This window comes from Balaenoptera ricei, chromosome 11 (genome assembly GCF_028023285.1).
Source record: "Balaenoptera ricei isolate mBalRic1 chromosome 11, mBalRic1.hap2, whole genome shotgun sequence".
Taxonomy (NCBI): domain Eukaryota; kingdom Metazoa; phylum Chordata; class Mammalia; order Artiodactyla; family Balaenopteridae; genus Balaenoptera; species Balaenoptera ricei.
Window position 1 is genome coordinate 80793227 of NC_082649.1, and position 14109 is coordinate 80807335.

At 39.9% G+C, this 14109-nt stretch overlaps 1 protein-coding gene across 1 annotated transcript in view; it reads left to right on the top strand.

Moving 5' to 3' along the window:
* Positions 1-927: 927 nt before the first annotated feature.
* The window catches only part of C11H3orf49 (chromosome 11 C3orf49 homolog), a 29352-nt gene continuing 16170 nt past the window's right edge, over positions 928-14109 (top strand). Inside the window, exon 1 of the mRNA XM_059940602.1 lies at positions 928-1056. Coding sequence (XP_059796585.1) covers positions 928-1056 — 129 coding nt within the window. The remainder of the gene's footprint in view (positions 1057-14109) is intronic.

A 14109-nucleotide genomic window follows, 5' to 3' on the forward strand; every position in this document is an offset into this window, starting at 1 on the left:
GGATGAAATTTCCATAAATGTTTATTAGATACACAGACCTACTTGGTTCAGAATACCTGGGGCAGGGAGGCCTGGGAATGTAAATTTTTAGCAGGCTGACAAGAGTGACTTTTAGGTACCCTAAAGTTGGTTCTTTTAGAGTGATTCTCAGCCTTGGCTGTACAGCAGATTCACTTGGGGAACTTTAAACATGCCAATGTTCAGACCACATCCCAGATTAATGAAATCAGAATCTCTGGGCGGGGGCAGGGGGGTGTCACCTGGGCATCAGTAATTTTCGAAACTCTTTGGATATCTTCACGGTGCAGTCACGTCTCAGATCTATTGATACAGCACATCCTACCTCTTCTCACACATCAGTAGTCTATTTAGGTCCCACATTTTTCATGCACTGAAAGGTACAAAGGTATCCAAGGGGATCTGGGAAGAGCATGGATATTATCTCATACTGTCTCTAGAACTTCCTTTGTTACAGCAGCTGAAAACAATTGTTGGGCCAACTTGTACTAGAAAGCAGAGTTAGTTACCGCACACACTCTTTCACAGGTTTCCACCAGATGGGTTAACTCTGCATGATTTCAAGAATGGTTTATATAGATGCTCCTAGAGTCCAGTGGCCTTAAATTTTAGCCTCTGTCTTAGGGGTTCCCCAGCAACTGATCCAGAGGTGAAAATTTCTGTGCAAGAGATTTATTCATTAAGTACTCCAGGAAGACTAAGGTGGAAGTTGGGGAAACAGGACAGAGAAGGGGAGGAAGCCAAGCAAATTGCTACCTCCAAAGCCCACAGAAGCAGTTTCAGCCTGATGCCACAGAGAAGCTGTGGAGGGGACCTCATGCCTCTGAATTTTCCCCACTCAAAGAAAAGGAGATGGGGCTTTCCTACCCTTGCACCCCTCATTCAGTGGTTAAGGGCTACCCCAGAGAGATGGAAATTCCCAGGTGCTTCCTGCCCTTGGAAGTGCAAGAAAAGTCCAACGACCGTCCTCCTCTTGCTGAAGGAAGCAAAAACACATTGAAGTTGGCGGAAGGAAGCAGGGAGCATCACACAGAAAAGGTACAAAGGTATCCAAGGAGATCTGGGAAGAGTATGGATATTATCCCCTACAGTCTCTAAAACGTCCTCTGTTACAAGCAGCTGAAAACAATTGTTCGGCTGACTCAGGCTAGAGAGCAGAGATAGTTACCATATTAAGAAACCCATCACCTTCCACGAAACAGTTCACTGTCCCATATTCTTTGATAATTCTGATAGCAAGTAGGATTCATTTCAACTCTGAATTGATTGGTAAGGGCTACCCAGAGCATTTTACTGAGAAAGACCATGAGCTCCGGTTGGAAAAGTGTCACGTTCGATTAGTGATGCCTGCCACGAGCAAATGAGAAGGCAATCGCAGTAGGTACTCTCAGAGAACTTTGATGTCTAAGACATTGCTAGATTGCCTGGGCAAGTTTTTAAAAACACTGATGCCTGGATGCCACCTCCAGCGATTCTGATTTAGTCTGAGGAGGGAAGCTGGCATCTGTGTTTTATTAAAGCATCCCAAGTGACTATATTATTGCCGCAAAGGTAAAGAACCACAGTAATATTCAGATAAATCGACATGCTGCTTCCCAGTTGTCCCAGGAAATGTTTTCAGGCATACTTTAAAAGAACAAAATAAATCCTCCAAAACCCAAATATTTTATTTATAATTCCTTTCTCAATCTCATAAAAATGTCTTTTCAAACATGAACAGCAGAACACTTTTGTTTGTTTTGTCTTTTCCTGAAACTTCAATACAATGTGGACTTTGAATAGGCTAGTCATGGCCAAATCTTCAGTTGCCTTGTATGAATAGACTTAAATTACTGACTTCTATTCACACATTCTTCAAATAATTACATTTTGATATGCATCTCTGAAAGACAATGGTCTTTACCTATTGAAAACATTGCTTGAATGTATATACTTGCAATTTGTAAGGCAAAAAAATAACTTGTGTGATGTGAGTCAATGTAATTGTTTGATACAAGATCATTTAGCAAGAGCATGACTGCTGGCTAAAGTATGTTACAAACTTGCATGCCATCTTGTGGAGGATGGTGCAAGTGATGTAATTGCAAAGTAAATACTCCAAAAAAATAGTTATTAAAAATATGACTGTGGTTTTCTCCAAACATCCGCCTTTCGTGTGGAGAATTAAAGATTTTTTTTTCTAGGTAATTAAAGCTTTTCTTAAAATCACTTTTTTCCCCAATTATATACTATTCTAAGCAAAATTGTTCTTTAGCTTGAATAACTCAGATAATTATCTCAATTCTCAAATTCATTTAGCTAGTATATGCCAAAACGATATATTTCATCACATACCAGAACTTGACAAGAATGTCGTATTGTAGGATTTAACCCTTTCCCCCCTTTCTCTTGGTGTCACAGAGAGGTGAAATTTTAAGGTGAGGTTAGGGTAGAAGACCAGGCCATTGGAGCAACTCAGAAATAAATCTTTTGGATACATACCCAGAAGCGAGATTGCTAAATCACGTGTAGTTCACTTTTAATTTTTTGAGGAACCTCCATGCTGTTTTACGTAGTGGCTGCACCATTGTGCATCCCCATCAACAGTGTATAAGCTTTCCAGTTTCTCCACATCCTTGCCAGTACTTGCTGTCTTTGTTTTTGTTTGTTTGGTTGTTGTTGTTTTTTATAACAGCCATACTGACCCTTATAAGATAACTCGTGTTTTTGATTTGCATTTCCCTGATGATTAGTGACATTGAGCTTTTTTTTTTTTTTTTAATTTATTTATTTTTGGCTGCGTTGGGTCTTCATTGCTGCGCACGGGCTTTCTCTAGTTGTGGCGAGTGAGGGCTACTCTTCTTTGCGGTATGCGGGCTTCTCATTGAGGTGGCTTCTCTTGTTGCAGAGCACGGCTCTAGGGCGTGTGGGCTTCAGTAGTTGTGGCGCACAGGCTCAGTAGTTGTGTGGCGCACGGGCTTAGTTGCTCCGCACCATGTGGGATCTTCCTGGACCAGGGCTCGAACCCGTGTCCCCTGCATTGGCAGGCAGATTCTTAACTACTGCCACCAGGGAAGTCCTTGAGCATTTTTTATATACTTTTGGCCATTGTATATCTTTGGAAAAATGTCTGTTCAAGTCCTTAGCCCATTTTTAAATTGGGTCATTAGGGGGTTTTTTGCTATTGAGTTGTAGGAATGCCCCCCACACACAAATGAAACTTTAAAAATTGAAAGTGTAGGTGCTATCCAAAGGAAACACGGGCCTTTTCCCTAAAACGATTATACTTAAAAACAGGCCATTAAAACCAGAATTGCCACCCCAAATTATAAAGCAAAATTTACATATTCTGATTTCTAACTCAATAGACTGATCTTTTTCTCCCGTTAATGTTTGTTTTTACAGCTGAGTTACAACATAGGAGTATATAATTAAAATCCTCAGGTCCGTAATTATAAGCTCTACTGCAGTATAACTCTTGAGTCTTTTGATGATTCCATCACTAATTATGCCTCTCAGAAGATCCAAATATCACTTTACCATAAAAATCTGATCATCGTCAGCTTTCAGTCAGTATACTTGACTGAATGGAAAATATTATTTATTTCCATATAAAATCTGTGGGCTGCAATGATTCATTGTACGTATTTTATCAAAGAGGGAAAAATAATAAAACCATAGAAACAGATTTCTTTTTGTCATTAAATGGTACATCTTTTATCTTTAAAGGGATACCATGAAACTTTCAGAAATTATTCTTTATTGGAATTAAAAAAAAAAAAATCTTTCCAGCAAGTTATTAGTATGCTGGTTTAGTTAGCTGATTATTTCCTTATCCTATTACATAATGCCCAAAAGAAAGTAAAAGTTTATTAATGAAATGGCAATATATATCCAAGATCTATATTCTAAGGTTTGTCACTAAATTTGGAATACCTTGTATGAGATATTTTACCTTGAAGTAGAGTGATTAAATCTTATTTCATGAAAATAGTGCCATTTTATCTAACTTTCATCCTTCTCACCCTCAACCCTACTCTCATCTCTCCCACTGTCTGGCCATTTCTTGTCCTCAAAGCCTGGGCTTATTTTTACAAGCTGCTAATTAACTGTTTTGATAGACACAGTAAGGCACAACACAGTACTCTGAAAACTAACTTTAAGGGAATAAGTTTATTTCACCATGAAGAAAGGAAAAGACAGAATACATGTTGAGCAAGATACCTCTCTCCCTGCTACTTCTTGTTCATGACAGTCAGAGGCATCTATGTTGCCCCAGGAAGTAGGATTCTTAAAGCAAAATTGAACTGAGACAATGTACATAGATTTCTAAAACTGCCTCTCTATGTAATAGATAATAGAGAAAGCCACATGCAACCCCCTTACCACCACTACTCTCACCACCATGGAACCAGGAAGGTTAAGGTGGTCACATGGGGGGAGGGGTTGGTAATATGAATGGGGTGTGACATGGAGAGTTGGGGTACAGTAGAGACCCAGGGAAGCATTGGAAAGACCTCTGTGGGGAGGAGTAGGGTCAGCTTCAAGTCACCCAGGGATTTCAGTACTATGGGGTGGGAAAGAAGGGGGATCTTCTATCTGTGGCCATTTTTAAATCATCCCTAGATGGACCCCAGATATTGCTGACTTGCCCTTTCTGGAAATTCCCTAGCTGCCTACTCCCCACTTTCTGTTTGAAATTAATATAGCTACTCCAGCTTTCCAGGAATTGCTGTTAACATGGTATTTCTATTTCTACCCCTTTACTTTGAGCCTATTGGTGTTTTTATATTTAAAGTATGTTTCTTACAGACATTATATAGTTGGGCCTTGTTTTTGTTTTTGTTTTTGTCTTCATCCACTCTGACAATCTCTGTCTTTGAATTGATGCATTTGGACCATTTGTATTAGTTGAATTCATATCTACCACATTTGTAACTGTTTTCTATTCATTGCAATTGTCCTTTGTTTTTTCCCTCTTTGTTTTAACTGAACATTTTATATGATTCCATTTTGTCTTCTTTATTAGCATATCAGTTTCACTTCTTAATTTTTTTGTTATTGCCTCAATTTCTAATGTACATTTTTAACTAACCTAAACGTAGCTTCACATAACACTATATTGCTTTCTAGAGACTGCAACAATAACAGTATAGGTAGCTTATACCAGGGTATTCCCAATTCCTCTCTCCTGCTGCTTGTGATACTGCTGACTTTCATTTCACTTAACAATATGCTATAATCTTCTACTACATTGTTACTATTAGATAAAATTATCTTTTAGTGAACTAAAAATAGAAAATTATTTTACCTTTATTTCTTTCTTCTCTCATGTTTTTCCTTTCTTTATGTAGATCCAAGTTTTTCACCTATATTATTTTCCTTCTTACTGATGAACTTCCTTTGACATTTCTTGCAGGTCAAGTATGCTGGTAATCAATTTCCTCAGTTTGTGTTTGGCTGAAAAAGTCTTTATTCCTCCTTAGCTTTTGAAGGACACTTTCACTGGATATAGACTTCTTGTTGATTTTTTTTTCCTTTGAGCATTTAAAATATTTCACTCCACTCTCTTTTTGCTTGCACAGTTTCTAACAAGAAGTCTGTTATATTTCTTATCTTTGTTCCTCTACAGGTATGGTGTTCATTTTCCTGTGGCTTCTATCAAGATTTTCTCTTTGTCTTTGGGTTTCTGAACTTTGAATATGATTTGCCTAAGGGCATGTGTGTATGTGTGTGTATCCAGATGAGATAAGGTTCAGGAAAATTCTTTTCTCCAAGAGAGTAGGCTTTGTTAGGAGAAAGCTCTGGGTTTATTTCACAATGATTCTTTTCTCTCTCTCGCTCTCCCCAAGACACAGGTGATACTTTTTGAATCTTCACTGTGAAAACCTCATTAATGGAGTTCCTGGTGGTAAAAACCATGAAAGTGTGGAGTCCGCCTAAGACTGTGGCACCCAGCACTTTGTCTCATGGTAGTCCACCTTCAGCCTCCAGCAATTCATCAGAATTACCATGATAAGTCTTTATACCTGCTTATGGCTCTAGCAGTTTCCGCTCCAAGTAAGCAGAAATTGGCTGTGACTCTCGTGAGTCACCAGTCTATCCAAATTTTGGAGTGCTGGTTTCTCCTGATGGGTCCAAGAAAAGTCTTTGATTTTCAGCTTGTTCAGGATAAGAGGTCTTACTTTTTCTACCTCTAAGAACAATCCATGAACCAGAGTTTCAGGGATCTTTGAACATGTACAATAGCAATGGTGGTACAGCATGAAAAATCTTAGTCCTGGAACGTAGTGAGTCTAGATATATAGAAATCCACTCGTGTTACATTAATTATTGTGGGCCAAGTCTTCATCTAGAATTTCATCTTTCATCATTATAACAACCCCAGAGATATGTCATGTTTTATCAATCTTACAGCAGCATCTAGTATAATCTTTCTACCCTGTGGGATGCTTGATAGGCATTACATGAAAAGTTAACAGGTGTTACATTTCATTTAAAAAGTGCTATGGACGAATAATTACAACAAATCGGATTAAACAAACATCTCTCTATTAGAGAACTCCTCAGGGAATTTAATATGCTGGGTATTGAGAATTCAGAGGCAATAAGTAGACATCATTTCCCTAAATCATTTGATCATAGGATGTTTTATGTTTCTCTTGGAGCATCTGGTGGGACTTGTGTTTGGCGGAATACACTTTGGTGTGGTTTTGGTAGTATGAGAAGAAACACGCTGGCTTTAGAGCAAAAGGAACATGGGTTTGAATTTCAACTACACTAATTATTTTTTAGGCAAATTGCTTAATCCTATTAGCCTAATGGTGCTCATCTATAAATTAAAGGCATAATACATTAGCTTATTGATCCATTACTTAATATCATAATAGACAGTAGTATCTGCTTCAGGGATTAACATAGGGATTCAACGATATAAGGTATATGCCTGTCACCTGATAAACACTTAACAGTTATTAATGTCATTATTATTATCATCATACACCAGACTCCAAAAGAATGGTAAGCTCTTTCCCAGATTAGAACCAGTTTTTCTCTGAATCGATGTGAAGTCAAATGCAAATGAAAGTTGTTGCCCAGTCATGAATACTTGAATAACACATCTGGTCTGATCTCCTGTGTTAGAAGGATGTGTGTAGGAGTGGATCTAAGTGTAAGTTTCCGTGGCCTATATCAACACTGAAATGTCATTCCGTGTTTGGTAAAATTCACAAAGAACATTGCATGAGACTTCCAAATATGGCCCAGCAACCAATTCTCTTCTCAGAAAAGTATAGGGTCAGGGCCAAAAGCATTTAATCTCTATGACTAAGCGTTTGGGAGTCTTTCATTTGAAATGAATTACTTGCATTAATTGGCTAGTAAGTCACTGTGATTGCATATTAAAGTCACAGCTAAGCCCTATTGGACTGTGATGTGTTTTCCACACTAAAGTGTCAACATGGTGGGTGACCTGCCATGCAGAACACCAGGGAAGCAATTGCAATATGGTATCTGGTGCCCATGTGGCTGGAGTTGCTCAGTGCTGGACTCAACACTATAATCTTGAATAGGTTGATTTGGAGCAATATACATGATTCGGTGGCTTAATTGCATGTTGTAAAGGAAGCTGTGACCTTTCCAGTCCCATCCTGGATGTGGTATTGTGCTCTTGGGAGGAGGATAAGACAAATGTGTGGGGGGGAACTTGACAACAGCAGTGTTCATTCGTGTAATTACTTGAGTGTATTCAATACCTTAAAAAACTATACGGACAATGCCTCAGATATTAGTGGCCATCTATTGTTTAAAGAAAATTTTGTAAAAGTCAAGTTGCCTTGGATAAGGACCCAGTAGCATTACCAGTAAATTGTAAATGTTGAAAGTACAGCATCAGCATGAACAATTCTCTAATTTTTCACCAATTTAGAAAAGTCATACAACATTAAAAATTTAAGGCCATGATATTCTTGTCTATCAATCCATTAGCTAAAAATGTTACAGCCTAATAATGTCATAACGATTCCATGTGACATCAAAAATTAAGACAGTAATGTAAATCCTGTCATTTGCAAGATATTTTACAGTTGAAAAACTACTTTTAAGTCCATTATAACATGAGAGAAAGCAGTATGAGAGAAGACAAAGCAGATATCATTTTCCCAAATTTACAGCTGAAGCAGAGAAGCAGGTCGTGTAAAAGACTTAGAGCAGTAAAGTTGGGACTTAGATCCAAGCCTCTTGGCACAAAATCCACAGTTTCATCCCCCTCCCATGGTATCTATACCTAGAGGACACCTATTCTAAATAAGCGCATTCTTGGGGCATTATCAAGCCTGAGGACCAGACCTAGTGCTTTGAAATACAAGTTAATTCTGCCAGGAAGTTGTACTGTTTCACAACAGTATGTGTAGCCAAAATCCCCAAGAATTAAATGAAATGTTTGGCATCTTTTGACAAAAGTTACCTAAGGATTAGGCTGGGCCTGCCTGCACACTGTGAAATGCACCAGAAGAGAAGAAATTACTCAGACAACCCAGCCTTCTTTCATTTTCACCTGAAATGTCCTCATAATTGAGGCAAAAGTTATGTTTGGAACCTCAATTGTGGGCATAATTGATCTGGTTATCTCCATGGCTCTATTTGTGAACACAGTCACACATAAAACCACCAGGCACTGATAGTCTCTGCCCCAAACCATAAATTACCTCGAAAACAGCATCCTCTGGATCCTTGGCCGCAGCTCTGTAAATGACTGTGCCAGGGGCAGTGTCTCCTAGGATATCAATCTCGGTAACTGCCAGAAAATGTAAAATAGACGTCCTTGAATGAGTGTCACCATCATAAGCCCAGAAACTCTTCATTCAATCCTGGATCTTAGCTAAAACTTAATGCATTGTGCTTGCTCTGTACAGATGTTTTTATAGGGTGATTCCCATTAATCATAATCATAATAATAATAGACATCATTTATCAAACGTCTATCATGTATCAGGTATAGGGCAAAGAGGTATATAAATTTAAATAATAACAATATTGAACATTTCCTGAGTGCTTATAACTGCTAAGCACTCAAAACCATTGGTGACTATTATTTCCATTTTACTGAGCATTAGAAAGAGTAAGTAACTCAAGGTTACACAGCTAATACGTTATTGGGTGCTATTATTGTCTGATTATTAATGTCTGTCCTTTCCTTAAGTTTGCCTTCTTTCTATCCATTTTTAAAACATTGGGGACCATAAACTTGCATATTTACTAGTCAAACCACTCTTCAGGGATCAGGAACACTGGGGCAGAGGGAGACCCCTTAGTGCTGGAGGAGAGGACCCACCCCCGGAGAAGCTGCTGCACCACTTTGCCAAGGGGACAGGATTTGTGGAGCAAAGGCATCCACAGCCTGTTTGGACTCTAGTCAGGACACTGGCTGGGCCAGCCCATCAGCAAAGGTGCATGGTGTGTCCGCCAGCAACCTGGCACCAGGCTCACCGATTTAGAAGTCAGAAGAGCATGTGTTCACCTTGGATCTGCTTTTGAGGAGCTTATCCTCTGCTTGGAAAAGGGAATGGAAGAAAACGAACACGTATTCAGCACCTCCTGTGTGCCTGGCACTAGGGTTGCCCTGTGAACACACTCTGTCAGGTGACTTTCATCAAGAAGGGACTAATATCTCAGTTTAACTACTGGGGACGCTGAGGCTCAGGCAGAATGAGTAACTGTCAGTGACCATCCCAACATCTAAGCCTCAAATGCTTACGCTTCTAATAAAGAACATGGATCATCCACATGTAGGTGTTAAATATTTGACTACCTAGAAAAAGGCAGAGTTGAGAATAAATGAGACGAGAGTGAGGAAAAGAGATTCATACATGGTGAAAATCAAATAGAAAGGGATGGGGAGAGACAGAGGGAGAGAGAGAGAGAGAGAGAGCACAAGAAGGACTTGATCCCTGCCTTCATGAAGCATCTAACTCAATGACATAGACATGCTGTTCATTTAATCATCACACAAATAAAGGAATAATTTTAGTACATGATAAACAGATAAATGAATAATTCTTAACAGTGAGCAAGTTACTTCACCTTTCTAAGCCTGGTGACTCATCTATACAATGGAATGCAAATAGAACGTACCTCCAGTGCTCTCAGCATTAAATAAACTAATCCATCTGATGCTCTTAGCATAGTGCCTGCTACATAGTGCCCGGTAAGTGGCAGTCATGTATCACTACTTTTGTTATCATTATTCTCCTTATCACTCTTATAACCATGACACTATGAGAGGACACAGGGCATGATGTCGACATACATATGTCCACAGGGTCCTTCCTTCCCCAAGACAAGAGCTCTGTACCTTGGTCTCTTTGAGCAAGGGATCCGATGAAGATGGGTGTCTCGTTCACAACTGCAATCTGGATTAAAATGGTCTGTGAGGCTGTTGCCCCTTGATCGTCTTTGGCATAAATTATCAGGAAGTAGAGAGACACCATCTCAAAGTCCAGCTTGGGTACTCCAGTGGTGAATAACGAAAAAATTTTTTTAAATGCAGAATAATGGAATGAATGACTGGCTTCCTAAAGATGTAGACAGAATATTTTAGATCTATAATTCCCACTATGAATCAGCACTTAAAAAAAAAAGAAATAAAAACCTTGTATTTAAAAAGTGGAAGCAGGGAGTTCCCTGGTGGTCCAGTGGTGAAGACTCTGTGCTCCCAATGCAGGGGGCCCGGGTTCAATCCCTGGTCAGGGAACTAGATCCCGCATGTCTGCATGCTGCAACTAAAGATCCCCCATCGCCGCAGCTAAGACACGGCGCGGCCAAATAAATAAATATTAAAAATAAAATAAAATAAAAATAAAAAATGGAAGCAAGGGGATCTGATTTCTTAAAAACCTCCATGAACAGAGAATTCACGCATGTTGTATCAAATGGTTTCCCCTTCATCCAGCCCACTTTTCCATGTTATTCTTCCAAATGACAAAGCTGATCACATCCCTTCGCCTACTCTAATTTGTCACAGTTTATCCTAAGCACTCTACAAATAGCTCATTCTATCCTTGCTATGGGTACTGTTATTGGGTGCATTTTACAGATGCAGAAATTGAGGCTTGTAGAAGTTAAGTAACTCAGCCAAGTTTTCGCAGACAGAAATACAATAGCTCTGGACTCCATCTGACGTTTCACTCATGCTCTGGCTCTTCATCATTAGCCTAAACTGCCTAGCACCTCAAAAACGGATAGAAAGGGAGCGTAAGAGTCCTTTTCCTCCCCCATTCAGTCACCCCAAATCTCTTACTCTATGTTTTCCATGATTGTTTCACACTGGTTTTCAGGGTTTTTAAAATAAATTTATTGTTTTTTTATTTTTGGATGCGTTGGGTCTTCGTTGCTGCACGTGGGTTTTCTCTAGCTGCAGCCAGCGGGGGCTACTCTTCGTTGCGGTGCGCGGCCTTCTCATTGCGGTGGCTTCTCTTGTTGCAGAGCACGGGCTCTAGGCGCGAGGGCTTCAGTAGTTGTGGCACACAGGCTCAGTAGTTGTGGTTCACGGGCTTAGTTGCTCCACGGCATGTGGGATCTTCCCGGACCAGGGCTTGAAAGCGTGTCCCCTGCATTGGCAGGCGGATTCTTAACCACTGCGCCACCCGGGAAATCCCTCACACTGGTTTTTGAACTGCTCTCTTCAGGGATCCCCTGAGGTTGAACTACAAGAGAACTGGGTTCAAGTCCACGTCCACTATGAAATGGCTCCAAGACTTTGGCCATGACCCTTCAGGTCTCTAATTTGGAATTCTTCACCCTCACATGAAAGCCTTGTATGTTCTGTTGCTAATGTCCTTTCCATGTCTGGTCTGATATGGGTGGGTTGGGAAATTCTTGTTTCTAAAGCTTTTCTCACTGGTAAAGTTACAAAAAATAAAGATTTTATTGAGTAGCAAAACCCACTGAAAGTTTGGCCACTTGTCTTTGGATGTTCTATGTCAAACCATGAACCCGTTGTCCATAATGATGATGGATTCTAAGGCAATACTAATAGCTTACGTGTACTGAGCACTTACTATGTACCTACTGCAAATGTTTAATTTGACTCATTTAACCCTGAAAAAAAGAAAAGACCCAGTGTTATTGGTACTATTAGTATGCCCAGTTTACAAATGAAGTAACTGAGGCTTAGAGAGGTCACCAAGCAAAGAACAGAGGCAAGATGTGAATTCAGGCTTTTTGCACCAAAGTCCATGCCCTTAACCACGCTGTTCTACTTCCAATGTGTCTGCCTTCTCAGTAAGAGAATCACCGACCCTGAGAAGAGAGGATCATCACGCCATCCTGCCAGCCTCATGCTAACAAGGGCTAACATTTATTGAGCACTTTCTATGTGCCAGGCATTGCTCTCAGCTTTTGACATCATTTAAACATCAAAACAAACTCACAAGGAAGATAACATTATTACTCCCATTTCACAGAAGAGGCAACTGAAGTTTGGACTATATAATACAGCTAGGAAAGTCACACTGCTGGAAGAGGCAGTACTTGGACCTGACCCCTGTCAGTCTATCCCAGGGCTCTTGCACTGACCCACACCACCTCTGGCAGTTACCCCTGAGTGTTTTCCTCCCACTACCATGAGAAGTCAGTAATATATTCATATTTGACAGCACTCCTCTACCAAACACTTATCACAGGCTGGACATTTCATCTCTTAGATTCTCACAATTATCCCATGGAGCAAATGCTGTCAGCGACCTCATTCTACCAATGAGGAAACTGAGACCCAGAAATTAGATGACCGAAGTAACACAGCTAGGAAGTGACAGAGCTAAGATTTAAAGCCAGATTTAAAAAGTCTTCCTGACTCTACAACCCGTTTTCTTTTTCTCAAACTCTGATGCTTCCTGATAAGTTAATTTAATACTTTAGCCTGATTTGAAGATACATAGGATTTTCAAGCTGCAATTGAGCACAGTCTTGTTCTCAAGGACTCTTGCCCAAGAAACACAACCCTAAACTCAGGACGGCCCTAATGGTGTGGTTCCCTCTACTTTGGGAGCCCACGGGGGCAGCAGCTGTGTCCTTCTTACTCCCTAGCTCCTTCCACAGTATCAGGCTTTTCAACAAATACTTGCTAAATTTTTAAAAATGCAAATGCTATTCGTTACACTTTACAATGGAAGAAGGCAGAAGATGGTTTAAGTCTTCCTCTGGTTGATTACTCCTCTCCAAAGAACCGAAGGTGCACACCCGAAGGGTAAATTGAATTCCTTTTGCCGTACTGCCTGTGCAACCCCATTTAGATTACCCAATGACAGGTAACAATTTGAAGATTACAAAACCCGAGTGTACCTTGTCTCATTTCATTGATGTATCTATATAATCAGGTCACTTCAAGCTTTGTTATTGTTTCTTTTTTTTTTTTTTTTAAACATCTTTATTGAAGTATAATTGCCTTACAATGGTGTGTTAGCTTCTGCTTTATAACAAAGTTATTCAGTTATACATATACAATATGTTCCCATATCTCTTCCCTCTTGCATCTCCCTCCCTCCCACCCTCCCCATCCCACCCCTCTAGGTGGTCACAAAGCACCGAACTGATCTCCCTGTGCTATGCGGCTGCTTCCCACTAGCTATCTATTTTACATTTGGTAGTGTATATATGTCCATGACACTCTCTCACCCTGTCACATCTCACCCCATCCCCTCCCCATATCCTCAAGTCCATTCTCTAGTAGGTCTGTGTCTTTATTCCCGTCTTGCCACTAGGTTCTTCATGGCCTTTTTTTTTTTTTTTTCCTTAGATTCCGTATATATGTGTTAGCATACTGTATTTGTTTTTCTCTTTCTGACTTACTTCACTCTGTATGACAGCCTCTAACTCCATCCACCTCATTACAAATACCTCCATTTCATTTCTTTTTATGGCTGAGTAATATTCCATTGTATATATGTGCCACATCTTCTTTATCCATTCATCTGTCGATGGACATTTAGGTTGCTTCCATGTCCTGGCTATTGTAAATAGAGCTGCAATGAACATTTTGGTACATGACTCTTTTTGAACTATGGTTTTCTCAGGGTATATGCCCAGTAGTGGGATTGCTGGATCGTATGGTAGTTC